We start from the raw sequence: 20,351 nt of genomic DNA, 5'->3' as shown, positions 1-20,351 counted from the left end.
AGAACACATCACTGAAACCATTGACCTGGTAACTGGAGAATGTACAGATCATGTTGATTCGGACGCTGATGAACGTAAAAGAGGACATTGGGCCAGCAAAGCGGACTCGTTTTTATCCCTGATTGGTTACTGTGTCGGCTATGGAAATATCTGGAGATTTCCTTATTTCTGCATGCGAAACGGTGGAGGTATGTAAATGTCAACAATATTCTATTATGAAATTTGTATTTTTTTTTAATTGCACAGATCTCATGTGCAAATATATAAATGCTTTTTTGTGTTTGCTGTATCATGATATTTGCATTTAAAGGTTTGTACAAAAGATACAGTTCACATTTTAATAAGAAATTACTTTTGATACAGTAAATATTATACAAAAAAATATTCTTTAATGGATAGCTATGCAACTCACAATGCTCTTCATTGATGTAGTCAGACTGGTGCGAACTTAGCATGCTATTATATTATTCATTAACCTGCAATGGAAATAGTTTCAAAATGCATGTACAGTAAGGACCGTAGCTTTTAATACTTCTACCCCCCACACCGCGATTTATGGTGACGAGTGTACATGGAGAAATAATCACCGTGTTTCCTAGTGATAGACCAATTATGCCAATCAATCACCGGGGTTATATCATCAAAGATTGCGGTGACCAAGCGTGCCGCGGTGAACCTCCGCGATCGAGACAAAGGATCACAGAGAATCACAGTGGATCAGCAGGATTCATCGGTGCTTACTCATGCGATCAAATTTACCTGTAATATGGATCGATATGGAGTAACTACATCAGTGATCACCATTGCCTGTTTTAACGTGGCGGCCCGCCACCCTTAGCTGGGTACCGCCACGCTTACACAACCAAATTCACTCGATCCGCCACGCATGTAATTGTTACCTAACACCCCTATTTTGTATCGATTTCAAGCAGAAAACTGACCCGTTTCTATAGCGTCCGATACTCATTACCTATGGTCCCTGTTTTTACAGGTGAACTAGGCCTAATTGACGAATTGCGATCTCGGTAAGGTGCCTCACCGTTATGTTTTGATACGGTCGATTGATCTCTTGATTACACCTATCGATGGTAATACTTAATCAATAGTAGAAGGTACTGTTCTGACCATGGGAACAGATGTGATTGTATGGTTTCAGTCGATCGGGACATCAGAGAAAATGTTACCATCATCGACATCGGAAAAAACCGACGGTCCGACAAGATTTTTTTTTCACAAGAATTAATATTGAGCTGGGATAAACAGACTGATAATATCAATACCTAAGCCGATGTTTGATAAGCATAGATTCATTTTTGAAAACTTCACGGCAATGTCACTACAATTGTATGAAGAGAGGAGCATCAGCTCCTTTTTTGTAAAACCAACGACATGCGATCGCCACACCTGCAGCCAACAGACTGAAATCTTTCATACATCGCGCAAGCCACGGCTACAGAAATGCGCACAAGTTGTGTATGAAGATGACGAAGGTAAGCTTAAAATTAACCCTTATTTGATTTGATAGATAATGATAATAATCTTATGAATATCTCGTGCATTAGTTTTCTTGTCACGTGCTATTTTTAGAAAGTACTATTAGAGTGATCTCCCTTCCAAAAACGATCTCAAAACGTCCAATAATATAAATAATCTCAGAATCCAATCTAATTAAAATCTAGATGGTCATTCTCACTACGCTACGTTACGTAACGTGGTGATAATGACCATCTAGATTTTAATTAGATTGTCTCAGAATCATTCTTAAATCTCTGTATTTATTATTTGATAAGTGTTATCTAGGTATTTTATTTTCTTTAATTATTATTAAATAAAGATAAGTTAATTAGCACCTCGAGTATATACAATGTAACATGTACACATTTGCAATTAATATGTACTAATTTGATTATGCAAATATTTGTTCAAATATAATAAATTGGTTGGGTTTTTTTTTTTTTTTTTTTTTTAATAATATGGTAATGACCACAATAAGATTCATTAAGCTTTTCAAAAATATTTATTTATTTATTTATTACCACCAGCAGGAACGGGCTCTCTCAGAGGATTTTGAACTCTCTGATGATGGTGTCTACCTAGGGAGTTCCCTACAAGAAAGCTGCTTCTCTCTGGAAGGGACTGTGCAACAGCAGAATTTCCATGTCATTTGGAGAGACAAAGTGTGTTTGGCTTCCATTGTTCATAATGAAGACTATTTTCAGGAGAAAATTATAGTGACTGTGTTGAATTGATATCTTAATTGAAATTATATTGTGGCTTGTGCATTGCTTTAAATACTTTAAATATTCTTGTACATTCTGATATTATGTCCAGTAAAAGTTGCTATTTAGTTTGATTTGTAGATGCTATTAATATGTTCACTGATAATATTATAGTGCAATTTATTAAATTTATAATTGAAATGTTTTAACTTATAATACTTGACAATGCATTATGATCTTGATGTGAATGTTTATCATATTTATAACAGTAAAAGATGCTATTTGAGGTTTGTTTTTTCAATGTTGTTATATTGAAGAACTGAGGTTGAAATGGTTTTGTGAAAATAAATTGATGATTGTCAAAATGAGGAATGTATGTTTGTAGTTTTTTCAAGTAATGGTATAAGCTGTTATTTTGTTTTAATTTAAAAGATATATATGGCAGAGAGTGAGCAAATGATTAAAATGCATATCTATAAAACATAATTAAATCTCTATTCTTAATGTCATAATTGATGATGTTTCTCGAAACGTCGCACCGCGTTGCTGCATGACATCCACAAAAGTACATGTTCAGAAGAAATTTTCAAAAAAATTTCCTCCACCCATCATTTTGAAATTGTGGTGATCCCTGCACATGTATATAACTGATACCTATCAACGCTATGATCGATGTGACCAGGGACGTACTGTATAACGTAATGGAAACTTTACATTTACCATTGGTTTTAATTGTTTCCAGCTCTTATAAATGCCGTAGAATTAAACATCAGTTTTACTTAGCTTGAAAATATGTGATATTTTATTTTATTTTGTCACTATAGTCGTAGTCTAGAGGGGACATAGATAATGTGTAGTATATTTAGATATAAAGAACTGTAAAGATTCCGCTGTGTGTCGCTGACCGGTAAAAGAAAGTAGATTTGATGGAAGTTATTTCTTGTGTAGTAGATGTAAGAATCACGGATTGATGGACATTTCGAACAACTTTCATCCAAGTAAGGATATAATTTGCATGTCTGCTGTAGGGCCAGAACGCACTACTCTATGAAAACATAGAATTTTCCGTCACCGTTTGGTGTCGCTAAGATGTAAGGTGTAAATACAGTAAAACCGGTGTGAAATCACACGTATCTTACCAATATGGATAAATGAGATATTTATTTACCCCCAGAACACCCATTTAGTCCCACCTAGAGGTTTTATTCCGTCAGTATAGACCCTTGCTTTACGCTAGTCAAAATTTCACGCTATTGACCTGCCATTTTGTAAGTGACCGTACGACTAACCACCCGAATCGGAACGCAATGGACCGAAAAGACCACATATAATTTATTGTGTTTTTCTTCTAACGTAGTTTAAATCAAGAAAACTAAGCTTATTATTTCCTAAAACCTGTTCAATTAAATTCAAAAATCCATTATTTCTTAATTATAATTTGGTTTGGTTTGGTTTATTTTGTTTAACGCCCTATTAGCAGCTAAGGTCATTTAAGGACGGCCTCCCGTGCGTGCGACATGCATGCGCGTGGTGAGTGCGTATGTGTGTTTTGGGAGGCTGTGGTATGTTCGTGTTAAGTCTCGTTGTGATAGGCCGGAACTTTCGCCGATTTATAGTGCTACCACACTGAAGCATACTGCCGAAGACACCCAGCAGCACACCCCACCCGGTCACATTATACTGACAACGGGCGAATCAGTCGTCCCACTCCAAATATGCTGAGCGCTAAGCAGGAGTAGCAACTACCATTTTTAAAGACTCTGGTATGTCTCGGCTAGGGGACAGAACCCAAAGCCTTCCTCACAGGGGCGAACGCTCAACTAAATGCCAAAAGTGAGGCATTGTCAAGGGAGACATTAGGAAGAAAGTTGTTCAGGAAGAAGAGAAAAGATAAGATCTCAAATTTAGTCGCCTCTTACGATCATGCAATGGGGGCAGCAGGTACAATTCTTACGCCCTACCTGCAGGGCAGAAACCGGTAAAATCTATAGAAATAAAAGTTGTAGTTTTTTCTTTTCACTCCATCGCGCATTGATTAGGTAATTAGGCCGACCGCCACCTACATAGTTAGCAAAATGGCGTCGAGTCCAGTATGAAATGTTGACTAGCGTAAAGCGAGGGTCTATAAGGACTGAATAAAACACCAAGGTGGGACTAAATGGGTATACTGGGGTAAATAAATGTCTCATTTATCCATATATGGAAGTGTTATGTCACTCCCGATTTTATTGTATTAGGACCAAAATCTTAGCGACATGCCACATGTCAGGACCTGAGATGTCGGAGAATTCCACGTTTTCATATCGTAGTGCGCCAGAGGAGGCCAATAGAAACTCTGGCTAATTCCATATATGAAAGTGATCAAAAATGGGAATAACACTAATTATGTTTAATGGTACTGGTTGCATAGTCAAAAGCATGCAATATATCGTATCTAAGGGCACCCATATATGGATGTTCTCTGCCTTAAATGTACCGGCTGTTTTATGTCTTCACATTATATCATGTCATTGAGTATTTTTTAGCTCACCTGCCCGAAGGGCAAGTGAGCTTATGTCGTGGTGCGGCGTCCGTCGTCCGTCCGTCCGTCCGTCCGTCCGTCCGTCCGTCTGGCCGTCCGGCGTCAACTTTTTCGTTCAAACCACTTCTTCTCAATAACAAAAGGCCCAGGGACTTGATATTGGGCATATAGCATGCTGGGGTGAAGGGCTACAAAGTTTGTTCAAATAAATGACCTTGGCCTTCATTCAAGGTCACATGGGTCAAATAGGCTATAATCTTCAAACGACTTCTCAATAACCAAGAGGCCCAGGGACTTGATATTGAGCCTGTAGCATGCTGGGGTGAAGGGCTACAAAGTTTGTTCAAATAAATGACCTTGACCTTCATTCAAGGTCACATGGGTCAAATAGGCTATAATCTTCAAACAACTTCTCAGTAACCAAGAGGCCCAGGGACTTGATATTGAGTCTGTAGCATGCTGGGGTGAAGGCTTACAAAGTTTGTTCAAATAAATGACCTTGGCCTTCATTCAAAGTCACATGGGTCAAAAAGGCTATAATCTTCAAACGACTTCTTCTCAATAACCAAGAGGCCCAGGGACTTGATATTGGGCCTGTAGCATGCTGGAGTGAAGGGCTACAAAGTTTGTTCAAATAAATGACCTTGACCTTCATTCAAGGTCACATGGGTCAAATAAGCTATATCTTCAAACGACTTCTTCTCAATAACCAAGAGGCCCAGGGACTTGATATTTGGCCTGTGGCATGCTGATATGAACGGCTACCAAGTTTGTTCAAATAAATGACCTTGACCTTCATTCAAGGTCAAATGGGTCAAATAGGCTATAATCTTTGATACAAGTGTAAAGGCCAATTTCCTTATAAAGAAATCAAAATAAATTGATGCTAATGGGATTCAACAGAAAAACAGATTCGGAGTTCGGATTCCAGCGCCTTGATATTGAGCCTGTAGCTTGCTGGGGTCAAATAGGCTATAATCTCCAAACGACTTCTTCTCAATAACCAAGAGGCCCAGGGACTTGATATTTGGCCTGTGGCATGCTGATATGAACGGCTACCAAGTTTGTTCAAATAAATGACCTTGACCTTCATTCAAGGTCAAATGGGTCAAATAGGCTATAATCTTTGATACAAGTGTAAAGGCCAATTTCCTTATAAAGAAATCAAAATAAATTGATGCTAATGGGATTCAACAGAAAAACAGATTCGGAGTTCGGATTCCAGCGCCTTGATATTGAGCCTGTAGCTTGCTGGGGTCAAATAGGCTATAATCTTCAAACGACTTCTTCTCAATAACCAAGAGGCCCAGAAACTTGATATTGGGCCTGTAGTATGCTTGGGTGAAGGGCTACAAAGTTTGTTCAAATAAATGACCTTGACCTTCATTCAAGGTCACATTGGTCAAATAGGCTATAATCTTTGATACAAGTGTAAAGGCCAATTTCCTTATAAGGAAATCAAAATAAATTGATGCTAATGAGATTCAACAGAAAAACAGATTCGGAGTTATATACCTCGGTGAAGAAGCTTCAATTCATTCTGAATTATTTAATCACGCAATTTAAGATTCGCTTTCTTCACAAGAGTTACAAAACAGTGGTTAAATATCTCTGATTATGTATTTATTTATCGTAGTAGCTTCATCCATATGGATCACGGGTTCCATATTTGGGTAAGAATCCTCGCGAGAGTTCCTCGAGAAGTATCATGGCGGATCACGGAGACAACTCCGAGCAGTATATCGGAATATGCGAATTTAAGATTTCTAGATTAGACGGTAGGCTAATACATTGCAAAATTGTATTTGAAATGTTTAATTATACGAACTATTACTCCAAAGTTAAACGATATCCGCTATTTGTACATGTAGCATTTTCGAGGTTCACTGTTTTGCTACATTACGAGCAATGGGAGGGAATCGTAGCTCTGACGACGACCATCTGTCAGAAATTGACCGTCCGTCGTCCAGAGCTACGTACGTTATCGCAGCTAGGAGTTACTAACCTTCGTTTCGTTTGGTCAATTGATACAACGATAAGGGTCGATAATGGTCAAATAAGAGCCACACCACCACAGGTAAAACCGAGTGCTGAATGTAATCGTGGCTCTCCGGGGCTGCATCATCAAGATTCGCGGCGGACAAATTGCTTTGATGTTTCGCAGAGAAACGATCACTGCGAATTTTGATGAACACTTTACCACCGGGGATCGCGATGACGCCGTTTTCATCATCCCTGATAGGGATTTAGGGTGATAAATCGCGGTGATTGACCCCTTGAACAGAAAATTAGACGCGGGCACATGGTAACTTTGTGTGCATTCCTAAGACCCGCACTGTATCATTGCACTACCAATTAACCTGTTATTTTCTAAACAAAAGATTAAGAAAAGTAACTAAAGACTAAGTTTATAAATTTCATGAAATGGAAACTCCTGTATATATTGTTTATACACACGAAGCTAATTAAGCGGATTTCAAAGATTTAGTTTTGGAAAAACTAGAAAGGGGCGACTACAAAGTAGGAAGTATACTATTTGAATGTATAATTTACAATGACATTTTATGTGTCACATATTTCTGAATCAAAATAGATAGGAAACACGGAAAGATTCAGAACTTATTCGTTTGTGATTCCTGGTTACTTTATAGATGTCCCTTATAACATATTGTCAACGTTTGTTTCGATATTCACCTCCAGTGCTCTACAACTTTGTGGAATTCATTCCACATTATTTTTCAACATTACTTTAGGTCGATTCTGTTATATTTTGAAAACTTTTTTCAGGATGTTTGCACTTTCTTTGCGCCTAGCATCAATGCGTGGACTCCTAAAGGTCGAAATATTTTGCGGTATACAATTCATATTTGTTTGTAATATGTGTTTAATATAATATGTATTTATGTGTCTTAGATCAAAAAAAAAGGTGTACTTTTTATTTTAATAACCCTTTGCAGGGTCCTTCCTTGTTGCTTTCCTCTGTATCTTGGTGATATGTGGGATTCCTACGTACTTTATAGACCTAGTGATGGGACAGTTCTCGGGCAAAACATCATTCCACGCATGGCAAATATGTCCGTTACTGCAAGGTAACTGAAATGTGAACAGCATCAGCTTTAAATGTTAGTCACTAAATCAGAAAGTGTAATTATTCCACATCAGTTGTTATATTAGTAAATTTAAGTTATTATATTATTAACGGCTCATCTACAGTAGAACTAAGGACCCCTGTTGCATGTCGATATTTTGCAGTAGGGATAACTATTTTTAACTTGCCACAGGATATTCTGTTTATCATTCGGTCGTGTATTTTGACGGGCTATTAAGTAATGAAAATCGCCAATCAAAGAAATATTCAAAATCTACAATGAGCACCCTGGAAAAACATATATACAATAATAATAAGAATGTCATACCCTCGTACAACCGTTTTTTTTAGGTATAGGCGCTGGAGCCCTCTTCGTTCTTTTTGTCGTCAACACCTACTACAACCTGATAATTGCATGGACGCTGTTTTACCTGGGATGCTCCTTCTTTTCTCCATTACCTTGGACGTCCTGTGAAAATGACTGGAACACGGCTAACTGTAGCACTAACAGAACAGGAGAATCTTTCGAGAAGGTCCATCAGTATACTAACGGATCTAACACAACTAATGTTTCTCAAACGTCTAGCAATTTTAAGCTCGTAACTTCAGAAGAGGAGTTCTGGCGGTAAGTAACAGGCATGAATGTGCGAAACAATATCCCGCAATATGGTTATGCATGCAATAAGTCTGTCTTCGTTAAGCTGCTAATTCGTTTTGTTTTATTTTGTGTTTTGTTCCTAAAGCAGTAATAAAACAAGAGGCCCATGGGCCTGTATCGCTCACCTGGTTGGATTTGACCAAATGTCAAAATAATGTTCATGTCCAATTTGTTAATACATATACTCTCTAAGGGACTGAAGACCCTACGGATTATTCTGACGACATGATTGTGTTTAAAGAAACTAAGTCCCTTAGGGTGGGGAAAAACCCTTGGACCTATTTTTACATAAGAAATGTGTTTATCCCTTAACGTCCAGCGATGCTATACATGGTTATGGGATGGAGGGTCACAGTAACCATTTATGCAAAATATGTTCCCCTTTCACCAAGGATGTTTCTGACCAAATTGAGTTCAAATCCATTCATAACTTTATGACAAGTAGAGGTTTAAAGGAATTACCTCTATTTCCCGAATTGGGCCCCACCCCTTTAGCCCCTTGAGGATCAGAGTCACCCTTTACGCAAAATCTGTTCCCCTTCCCCCAGGATGTTTCTGACCAAATTGGGTTCAAATCCATTCATAACTTTATGACTAGTAGTGATTTAAAGGAATTTCCTCTAATTCCCCTATTGGGCCCTGCCCCTTTGGCCCCTTGAGGTCAGAGTAAAAATTTATACAATCTCTTTCCCCCTTCCCCAAACGATGTTCCTGACCAAATTTGGTTGATTTCCATTTAAAACTTTATGACTAGTAGCGATTTAAAGACAAATCTCTATTTCCCCTATCGGGCCCAACCCTTCAGGCCCCTTGGGGGTCAGAGTCAATATTTATACAAACTCTTTCCCCCTTCCCCCAAGGATATTCCAGACCAAATTTGGTTCAAATCCATTCATAACGTTATGAATAGTGATTTAAAGGATTAACCCCTATTTTCCCTATTGGCCCACGCCCCTCAGGCCCTGGGGGTTTAGAGTAAAAATTTATACAAACTCGGTTCCCCTTCTCTCAAGGATGTTCCTGACCAAATTTTTGTTCAAATTCATTCATAACTTTACGGCTAGTAGCGATTTAAATGATTAGCCCCTATTTCCCCTGTCAGGCCCCGCCCCTCGGGGCCCTGGGGGTTCAGCGTAAACATTTATACAAACTCGGTTCCCCTTATGCGATGGATGTCCCTGACCACATTTGCTTCTAATGCATTCATAACTTTATGACTAGTAGCGATTTAAAGACTAATCTCTCTTTTCCCTATTTGGCCCCGCCCCTCAGGCCCCTGGGGGTTCAGAGTAAAAATGTATACAAACTCGGTTCCCCTTCTCCCAAGGATGTTTCTGACTAAATCTGGTTAAAATCCATTTAAAACTTTGACTAGTAGCGATTTAAAGACTAATCTCTATTTCCCCTTTTTGGCCCCGCCCCTCAGGTCCCTGGGAGTTCAGAGTAAATATTTATACAAACTTCGTTCCCCTTCTCCCAAGGATGTTCCTGACCAAATTTGGATCAAATTCATTCATAACTTTATGACTCGTAGCGAGTTAAAGGATTAACCCCTATTTCCCCTATTTGGCCCCGCCCCTCAGGCCCCTTGGGGTTAAGAGTACAGATGTATACAAACTCTGTTCCCCTTCCCCCAAGGATGTTCCTGACCAAATTTGGTGAAAATCCATTCGATACTTTAGGATTAGTAGCAATTTAAAGAAAATGTTGACGGACGATTGACGCCGGACAGACGCTGCGTTATTGCATAAGCCCGCCGGCCCTTTGGGCCAGGTGAGCTAAAAACTCATGTATGAGGAGTATAATCTAGTTGGTACACTGTAATATGATTTTCAATGCGTGTGATGATACAGACATCACCATTTTTAGCTCACCTGCCCGAAGGGCAAGTGAGCTTATGCCGTGGCGCAGCGTCCGTCGTCCGGCCGTCCGTCTGGCGTCAACTTTTCCATTCAAGCAACTTCTTCTCAATAACCAAAACACCCAGAGACCTAATATTGGGCCTGTAGCATGCTGGGGTGAAGGGCTACCAAGTTTGTTCAAATGAATAAAGATGACCTTCATTCAAGGTCACAGGGGTCAAAAAGGCTAAAATCTTTAAACGACTTCTTCTCAATAACCAAGAGCCCCAGGGATTTGATATGGGTCTGTAGCATGCTGGAGTGAAGGGCTTCCAAGTTTGTTCAAATGAATGACCTTGACTTTCATTCAAGGTCACAGCGATCAAATATGCTAAAAGAAATAAGACTTCTAAATAGCCAAAAGACCCAGGGACTTGATATTGAGTCTGTAGCATGCTGGGGTGAAGGGCTACCTAGTTTGTTCAAATGAATGACCTTGACCTGCATTCAAGGTCACAGGAGTCAAAAAGGCTAAAATCTTTAAACGACTTCTTCTCAATAACCAACAGTCCCAGAGACCTAATATTTGGCCTGCAGCATGCTAGGGTGAAGGGCTCCCAAGTTTGTTCAAATGAATGACCTTGACTTTCATCCAAGGTCACAGGAGTCCAAAAGGCTAAAATCTTTAAACGACTTCTCAATAACCAAGAGTCCCAGAGATCTAATATTTGGCCTGTAGCATACTGGGGTAAAGGGCTCCCAAGTTTTGTTCAAATGAATGACCTTGACCTTCATCCAAGGTCACAGGAGTCCAAAAGGCTAAAATCTTTAAACAACTTCTTCTCAATAACCAAGAGTCCCAGGGAGTTGATATTGGGTCTGTAGCATGCTGGGGTAAAGGGCTGACAAGTTTGTTCAAATAAATGACCTCGACTTACATTCAAGGTCACAGGAGTGAAAAAGGCTAAAATCTTTAAACGGCTTCTCAATAACCAAGAGTCCCAGGGACCTAATATTTGGCCTGTAGCATGCTGGGGTAAAGGGCTCTCAAGTTTGTTGAAATGAATGACCTTGACCTTCATTCAAGGTCACAAGTCTTAAAGGCTAAAATGTTTAAACGATTTCTTCTCAATAACCAAGATTCCCAGGGAGTTGATATTGGGTCTGTAGCATGCTGCGGTAAAGGGCTACCTAGTTTGTTCAAATGAATGACCTTGACTTTCCAGGTCACGTCGATCAAGTATGCTTAAATATTTAAATGACTTTTAGTGAATAGCCAAAGTGCGGAGAGACATTATATTGGTCCTGTAGCATGGTTTCAAATAACTGCAGGATCCATATATGAAAAGATGACTGCATTGCAGGTGAGCGAATTGGGCCCATTGGGCCCTTGTTGAATTAGGTAGTCAACATTCAGTTAAATATAAACCTATGTTTAACAACCTCCGTTTTACATCGATATATCACGTTAAAGGACATTGTCTTTTTGGTCTGATATCCACAAGAAAAGAATGAAAGGGGAGTTGTATTTATCAAAGTTATGATAATTCCAATGGACAGGACTTTGCTAGAGCATATCATCTCCTCTAATTCAAAGTGTCAGATTTGTTTTAGGTTCTATGTTTTTCACGGAAGTAATGTTGGTTTTACAGATACCGGCTACTAGAGATATCGCCTGGTATCGAAGAAATAGGCAATATGCCCTGGCATCTAGTTGTGTGTTTCCTAGCCGCCTGGTTATTGACGTTCCTTTGTTTGATCCGAGGTGTCCGGTCCTCAGGAAAGGTAAATAGCGAAACAGCATATGTCTACAGCTAAATTATGTTCTCTGTACCCTTGTGATATGACACGGCAAAGCTCCGTTATCCTTTAAAACCATTAAATCTACGAAATTAACTGCTGTATCTCACTGTACGTACGATGCGACTTATTCTTAAATCAACCTCAATCCCTTGTGTGGTTGCATATGATTTACCCCATGTTCTCTGTCAAGGGGGCTGCCCTGCAGGTAGGGCGTAAGAATTGTACCTGCTGCCCCCATTGCATGATCGTAAGAGGCGACTAAACTTGGGATCTTATCTTTTCTCTTCTTTCTTAACAACTTTCTTCTTCCTAATGTCTCCCTTGACAATGCCTCACTTTTGGCCTTTAGTTGAGCGTTCGCCGCTGTGAGGAATGTTTTGGGTTCTGTCCCCTAGCCGAGACATACCAAAGTCTTTAAAAATGGTAGTTGCTAGTCCTGCTTAGCGCTCAGCATAGTTGGAGTGGAACGACTGGTTTGCCCGTTGTCAGTATAATGTGACCGGGTGGGGTGTCCAGCTGGGTGTCTTCGGCAGTATGCTTCAGTGAGGTAGCACTATAAATCGGCAAAAGTTCCGGCCTATCACAAGGAGACTTAACACGAACATACCGCAGCCTCCCAAAACACACATACGCACTCACCACACGCATACATGTGGCACGCACGGGAGGCCGTCCTTAAATGAACTTAGCTGTTAATAGGGTGTTAAACAAAATAAACCAAACCAAACCAAACTGTCCAGGGGGCATTGGAGGCCAGTAATAAGTTAGTAGTAAATTATTTACGGCCTATCACTATAGGAACCGCTGGACCAGATGAGTTTCCATTGACGATAATGTTACGTTAACCACTGTCCTGCTTAAGGGGAGTTTTCAACACTGGTCCACTAGCCCTAATTTTGAAAAATGTCATCTTGCATTAGAATGTTTTAAAACTACCAATTTGAACTTTTTTTTATATGGGGGCCACCATCTTGTATTAAATTCAGCACCAAAAATTTACCTAAATTTACAACAAATTACACACTTAATTAACTCCCCCTGACAAAAACAGGCTAGAAAATCATTAACTTTTTTTTCGATATATTTTACATGTACATGTATTGCCCAGCCAACACATAAAACTTTGGAAACGTTTCTCACCTGAATACCCAATCACCTTCCTATTTAATCTACCAAAACGAGGAAAACCCCAAATCTATTTTTGATTTGGTTCTGTGATCCCTATTGGTCATCAGAGCCTCAATCGAATTAAAATCTAGATGGGTCATTCTCACTACGTTACATGAACATCTAACGACATTGCTAAAGGGGTCACGTCAAGATGACCTTTGTTATCTCAATATTTCACTTTCAGGTCTAACTGTCAATTTTTGGATTCCATCGATCTCACCCATTCGTCACATCATGCATCTGAAGCTTACCGTTTCGGTACAGCATGCATATAGCTATATGATTTGTTAGGTGAAATTACTTGAAACAGATTGACAGATTATACAAGATATGCACTCGAGTCACGCTATTTCGCACATCGGTAATTCACTTCCAATATTCTGTGAGTAGTAATTTGATTGGTTAATCAAAAAGGTCATCCTGACGTTACACCTTATGCGGTGTCGTTAGATGTTCATGTAACGTAGCGAGAATGACTATCTAGATGTTAATTAGATTGTTAGAGCCAAACAATGGTTAGTTAAAAGTAGGAGTAAAATGAGCAAAAGACGAAAAAAAAACATCAAACCAACGAAACATGCAAATACATATTGGTAAACTCGCATTAAGTTGAAAATGAAATAAGTGGCAATGCTTACTCTAATATTGTAATACACGCCTAACAGCATTTAGATAATTCATAATTTTTTAAAAGTTAAAAAAAAAAAAAAACTTTTACACTTGCTATGCTGTTGTAAAAACTCTGTAAGTTGTAGATCAATGCAAACCAATAAACGCGTTTAACGGCCAATAAGTCATTACACGCAGGTTACATTTATCTGTTTGAAAGAATGCCATTGTTACCAAATTAATTAGAAAGAATCCGATGACGATGTCAGAGTTCATACAATATTGTGCTAAAGAATACGCTCCGGAGCGTTACAAGGTGCTCAGCAAAATCTAAATCGATGTTGAACAAATTGAGTAATCTTGCTTCCTATTTCCATTTTGTATTTCTTTTACAACGAGTTCTTCACGCAATAAATAGTGTGAAAAAGACATCGCAGCGGGGGCAACACGTCGTACACATACGGTTTACACTTCCGCAACACATCTTGAGAGAGCGTCAGTTAATAATTGGTTTTGTCACGTTAGTTGTTGTATGCATCGACTTGCATGAAAATGTTTGTATGCTTACTTTTAGGTAGTGTATGTGACTGCTTTGCTGCCTTACGTCATCCTAACGGCAATTCTCATCCGGGCCGTTCTCCTTCCAGGAGCAGGGGAAGGCATTCTCTACTTGCTCACACCTAACTTACAAAAACTTGTAGAACCACAGGTAAATTTGTTAGAAATAAACCATTGTCTCTGTTAGCGTATCGTATGTTCTCTGCTTTAGTTAGTTGATAGTTGTTAACGGCCCATTAACACTTGGTGTCATTTAGGCAATAATGCTAACTAAAATGGTTAAGAACGAGAAAAAAAAACGTAACAATATACAAAAAGTATATTGGTTTAGTTGAAAATGCAAAACAGCTACAGTGCCAATTCCGTATATAAGAACAATATTGTAATTCACTTCATTTAACTAATCAGATGTTGCATTTGTAACGAAAGTAATACATAATGTCGGTGTTCGATGTAACCGAACATATTTTTATAAGGAAATGTCACTGTCAGAACTGTTAATTTTGGTTTGGTTTGTTAGCTCACCTGCCCGAAGGGCAAGTGAGCTTATGTCGTGGTGCGGCGTCCGTCCGTCCGGCGTCAACTTTTTCATTCAAACAACTTCTTCTCAATAACCAAAAGGCCCAGGGACTTGATATTGGGCCTGTAGCATGCTGGGGTGAAGGGCTACAAAGTTTGTTCAAATAAATGACCTTGACCATCATTCAAGGTCACATGGGTCAAATAGGCTATAATCTTCAAACGACTTCTTCTCAATAACCAAGAGGCCCAGGGACTTAATATTGGGTCTGTAGCATGCTGGGGTGAAGGGCTGCAAAGTTTGTTCAAATAAATGACCTTGACCTTCATTCAAGGTCACATGGGTCAAATAGACTATAATCTTCAAATGACTTCTCAATAACCAAGAGGCCCAGGGACTTAATATTTGGCCTGTAGCATGCTGGGGTGAAGGGCTACAAAGTTTGTTCAAATAAATGACCTTGACCTTCATTCAAGATCACATGGGTCAAATAGGCTATAATCTTCAAATGACTTCTTCTCAATAACCAAGAGGCCCAAGGACTTGATATAAGGGGTGCAGCATGCTGGGGTGAAGGGCTACAAAGTTTGTTCAAATAAATGACCTTGACCTTCATTCAAGATCACATGGGTCAAATAGGCTATAATCTTCAAACGACTTCTTCTCTATAACCAAGAGGCCCAGGGACTTGATATTGGGCATGTAGCATGCTGAGGTGAAGGGCTACAAAGTTTGTTCAAAGAATGACCTTGACCTTCATTCAAGGTCACATGGGTCAAATAGGCTATACTCTTCAAACGACTTCTTCTCAATAACCAAGAGGCCCAGGGACTTGATATTGGGCCTGTAGCATGATGGGGTGAAGGGCTACAAAGTTTGTTCAAATAAATGATCTTGACCTTCATTCAAGATCACATGGGTCAAATAGGCTATAATCTTCAAACGACTTCTCAATAACCAAGAGGCCCAGGGACTTGATATTGGGCCTGTAGCATGCTGGGGTTAAGGGCTACAAAGTTTGTTCAAATAAATGACCTTGACTTACATTCTAGGTCACAGGGGTGAAATCGGCTTAAATCTGTAAACAATAATTTTGCGATAGCCAAGAGCCTCCAAGACCTGATATTAGGTCAATAGAATGCTGGAATGAAGGACTAGAAAATTTTCAATATGAATAAAACTAGCTTACAATGATATTTGAATAAAGAGGTAATCAACATAGTATCTTTAGAAATGACCTCAATCAACTTCAAAGTTGCTGTAGAGCCAGGTGAGCGATACATGCCCATTGGGCCTCTTGTTATTGTTGAACGTCCTTCCAACAAGGAAGACATGTAAGCGTTTAGAGTTATCAGAGTTCGAACCTGGGTTTATCTATATTTCTTACATTTTACCAATGAATTATTTTGGAAAAGTTATTGCCCTTTTTTATTTCAGTATTTTTAATCTCCTTCATTTATTGAGTGATCTCTTTGAAATTTGAAAGACATTATTGTACTGATATGAAGTTGTGTCTTATCGAAAAGAATTCCAAGTGTATGAAGTTCTGTTTATTTCATTTTTTTTTTTTTTTTTCGGAAATCATCTCCATCTTTCAACCAATTTCTTTGAAACTTGGTAAGCTTAATAAACATGATATATTGCTGTGCTTCTCCGGAAATTTTGATTCAACTATTTTTGCAAAAGTTATTGCCCTTGGTTTATTTCAGTATTTGAATTAGGTCTTAATATTTTCTACTATTTTCTTTGAAACTGATAAATGAATTGGAGTCATGATGTAAAATTGTTTCTCTGAAAACTGTTTTTTTCCAAAATGTATTATATCATGGAAGATTTTAAACTTGTTTTCATTGACTTTGTAGTGAAAAATTACATTGATAGCATGCAAGATAGCCATTATTAAGGTGATGTAAATCGTATTTTAATACTAGAACAATGGCAAGTCAGCAAGGGCAAAAATTAAAAAGAAATCTGCCCGTTTAGCTTAAGATCAAAGCCGGGATCGACTGTCATGACAACGCTTGAGGTTTGGTTTGGTTTATTTTGTTTAACGTCCTATTAACAGCTAACGCTTGAGGCCGTGGTTTTTAGCACAATATTAAATTGACCAACTTGTTCGTATAACTGAAAACGTTCGACATAATACATTATGTCTTTGAAAATTATCTATAAATATCATATTTAATCAATTATGATTCGTTGCATTCGTGTAGTGATTTTTGTTTGTTTCTATGTCGCCTTTCGGGAGTTCCAGTATCCGGATATCGATCATAGTTTTTTTCAATAAGTGCAACCTTGTATCATACTTTTAAAAATATGAAATGAGACGTTTTGGATAGGAAATTATTATTTTCATATGCATATTGATATACTCTTTCCATTGATCCCAGATACCTTGTTGAAAAGGAATTATTAAGAGGTTACACTTTGCAAAATTATAAGACGGTGTTAATGTTGCTGCATTTACCAATCATGTGACCTAACTAAATACGCAAGCGACCTGAAAGGACCGTCGTTATACAAAGGACAAGTGTACTATCATTTTAAATGTGCAACATTGTAACCAGGAAAATAAACACAATGGAAAATTAGCGTCGACGTTAAGGTGCCTATATAATGGAGGACAATATAACAGTGATGCGTAAAAGAAATAAAAGTACTGATGCAATCTTCAGTTGTCGCTTTGATTAGATATTTTAAACCTCCCCATCAATGGTCAGGGCCATATTCCACAAGATCCACTTTTGTTTTTAAGTTTTCGTCCCAAATGACCTTGACATTAACCTAGTAAGGGGTTGTAATATCTCACTAGGTAAGATTGTTGGTCATAGAACCTCAAGTGAAAATTCAGGTGAAGGCGAGGGGTTTGATACTCCTTACCCGTGGCGATCTGCTTACGGGGTGATAAACCATTGGTTTAGGTTTATTTTGTTTAACGTCCTATTAACAGCTAAGGTCATTTAAGGACGGCCTCCCGTGCGTGCGACATGCATGCGTGTGGTGAGTGCGTATGTGTGTTTTGGGAGGCTGCGGTATGTTCGTATTAAGTCTCCTTGTGATAGGCCGGAACTTTTGCCGATTTATAGTGCTACCTCACTGAAGCATACTGCCGAAGACACCCAGCTGGACACCCCACCCGGTCACATTATACTGACAACGGGCCAACCAGTCGTCCCACTCCTTGTATGCCGAGCGTTAAGCAGGAGTAGCAACTACCATTTTTAAAGACTCTGGTATGTCTTGGCCAGGAGACAGAACCCAAAGCCTTCCTCACAGGGGCGAACGCACAACTAAAGGCCAAAAGTGAGGCATTGTCAAGGGAGACATTAGGAATAAGAAAGAAGTTAAGAGATAAGATCCCAAATTTAGTCGCCTCTTACGGCCATGCAATGGGGGCAGCAATTCTTACGCCCTACCTGCAGGGCCGACCCAGGTTAGAATGAATTCCAATACAAATCTAACAAATAATAGTCAAAAATGTGATTTCCCTATATAACCTATAGTAAAGTTTATCCCCTCCCCAGGGTTTGCTTTTGTTTAACGTCCTATTAACAGTCAGGGTCATTTAAGGACGTGTCAGGTTTTGGAGGTGGAGGAAAGCCGGAGTACCCGGAGAAAAACCACCGGCCTACGGTCAGTACCTGCCAACTGCCCCACGTAGGTTTCGAACTCGCAACCCAGAGGTGGAGGGCTAGTGTTAAAGTGTCGGGAAACCTTAATCACTCGGCCACCGCGGCCCCCTCAGAGTAGAGAAGAAGATTTTTGAAGTTTTAGTCAATTTGACCCTTTTTGGCCCCATCCCTCAGGCCCCTGGGGGGGGGGGGGGGGCATATAATTCACCCATAGAAGCTTTCTGCCAAACATTGAATTTGGTGTAGTGGTTTTGGAGAAGTTGAAAATGTAAATACGGACGCACGACGACAGACAAAGGTCACTTGAGACTTTGTCTCAGGTGACCTAAATAATCCGGACAAAATTCCACGGCGGAAGAAGAAGAAACGGAGCAAAATCAATAAATCCCCCACTTCGTTTGGTAGACTTGAATATCGCGAAAAAGGTACAAAATTTGACCTTGATCTTTGACCAGATGATTTTGAACTTCTGTAAGTAGACTCCTTGTTTTATTATTTCCTGACAAAATGTTAATCAGAAAAAAGATGCAAAATTTGACATTCACCTTTGAACCTAATGACCTTGACTCTTTAGATTAGTGTGCATGTTTGTGAAAAGAACATCTAGACTTTTAGAAGTTTTATGTGAATCGGTAAATAAATACCAATTTTATAGTCAAGAGTAAAAGATAGGCAATTGAACAGACTGTGCGATAGCCATAAGGCATCCGTATCAGATACGGGGCCCTAACAAAGGATATAACAATATATGGTATTCGACCTGCGAATATTGTTTAAACATTATTTGCAAAAGAGATGTATAACATGCATATCCTACCGTAAACACGATAACGTTTGGACTGTGCACGCTAGCCAACGTGTTGGACTTGAATGTTGTCCTCGGACGTTCTGTTAATTCAACTGTATTGGATGACATCAGCAAGTTAAAGTCTTATATGATCTGACATCTACCCCTAATTGAGAAACTGTCATACTCGGGTGTTTCATGAACGTTTGCGGCTAGTATGAATGACAGCTTTTTTCTGAAAGCAATAATAAAAAAAAAAAAAACTATAATGGTTACAAACTCTGCGTGGACCATCGTGTCAGTGATGCGTCTCGGCAAGATTTGGTTTGGTTTTATTTGTTTAACGTCCTATCAACAGCCAATGTCATTTAAAAACGGTCTCCTTTGCATGCTGTATGTTCGTGTTTATCTCCTTTATGCCGGCTTGATAGTGCTACCTCACTGAAGAATAGTGCCAAAGACTAACAAAAACATATTTGCCTTGGTACATAGAGGTTCATGGACAGCAGAGGATGGGTTAGCTTACAGTTTTTCTAAAGTTTATAAATCCTTATTCTGGTGCAATAGAAAATAATCAACTTGATTAATAGTTATTATGCAGCACCATTGACCTCGCTGTTTACATGTTATTTGTAAAGCTGTTTGTTAATGGCGGCAAAACATGCGTTAAATTTAACGTTTAAGGAGAACACAGTAGACTCATTTGCATCATGTATATTGCACAAATTTACCATGTTTTTATGCTCATAGGTTTCCACAGCAGGGACATTTGTTTGACCGGATTTGGCTTCTATAAAAGGATAAACATTTATTATGTTTGACATTGAAATGCTAATGGACAGACAGACAGATAAATATATATTACGATTGATAGTTTTTCCTCCAATATTACATGAAGATTATACACACACGTAACAGATATTCCAAATGCCAGATAGGTTTAAT

General features: G+C 39.0%; 1 protein-coding gene across 1 annotated transcript; it reads left to right on the top strand.

Moving 5' to 3' along the window:
* The first annotated feature begins 1,330 nt into the window (after nucleotides 1-1,330).
* On the top strand, nucleotides 1,331-16,975 carry LOC117341077 (sodium- and chloride-dependent GABA transporter 2-like). Its single transcript, XM_033902947.1, has 6 exons — nucleotides 1,331-1,490; nucleotides 7,698-7,829; nucleotides 8,180-8,453; nucleotides 11,980-12,112; nucleotides 14,484-14,618; nucleotides 16,919-16,975. The coding sequence occupies exons 1-6, from the start codon at nucleotides 1,331-1,333 to the stop codon at nucleotides 16,973-16,975; spliced, it is 891 nt and encodes a 296-aa protein (XP_033758838.1).
* Nucleotides 16,976-20,351: the final 3,376 nt, after the last annotated feature.

This window comes from Pecten maximus, chromosome 1, assembly GCF_902652985.1.
Source record: "Pecten maximus chromosome 1, xPecMax1.1, whole genome shotgun sequence".
Classification (NCBI taxonomy): Eukaryota; Metazoa; Mollusca; class Bivalvia; order Pectinida; family Pectinidae; genus Pecten; species Pecten maximus.
The sequence above is the reverse complement of the archived record's forward strand: the minus strand, read 5'-3'. Positions and strand labels throughout refer to the sequence as shown.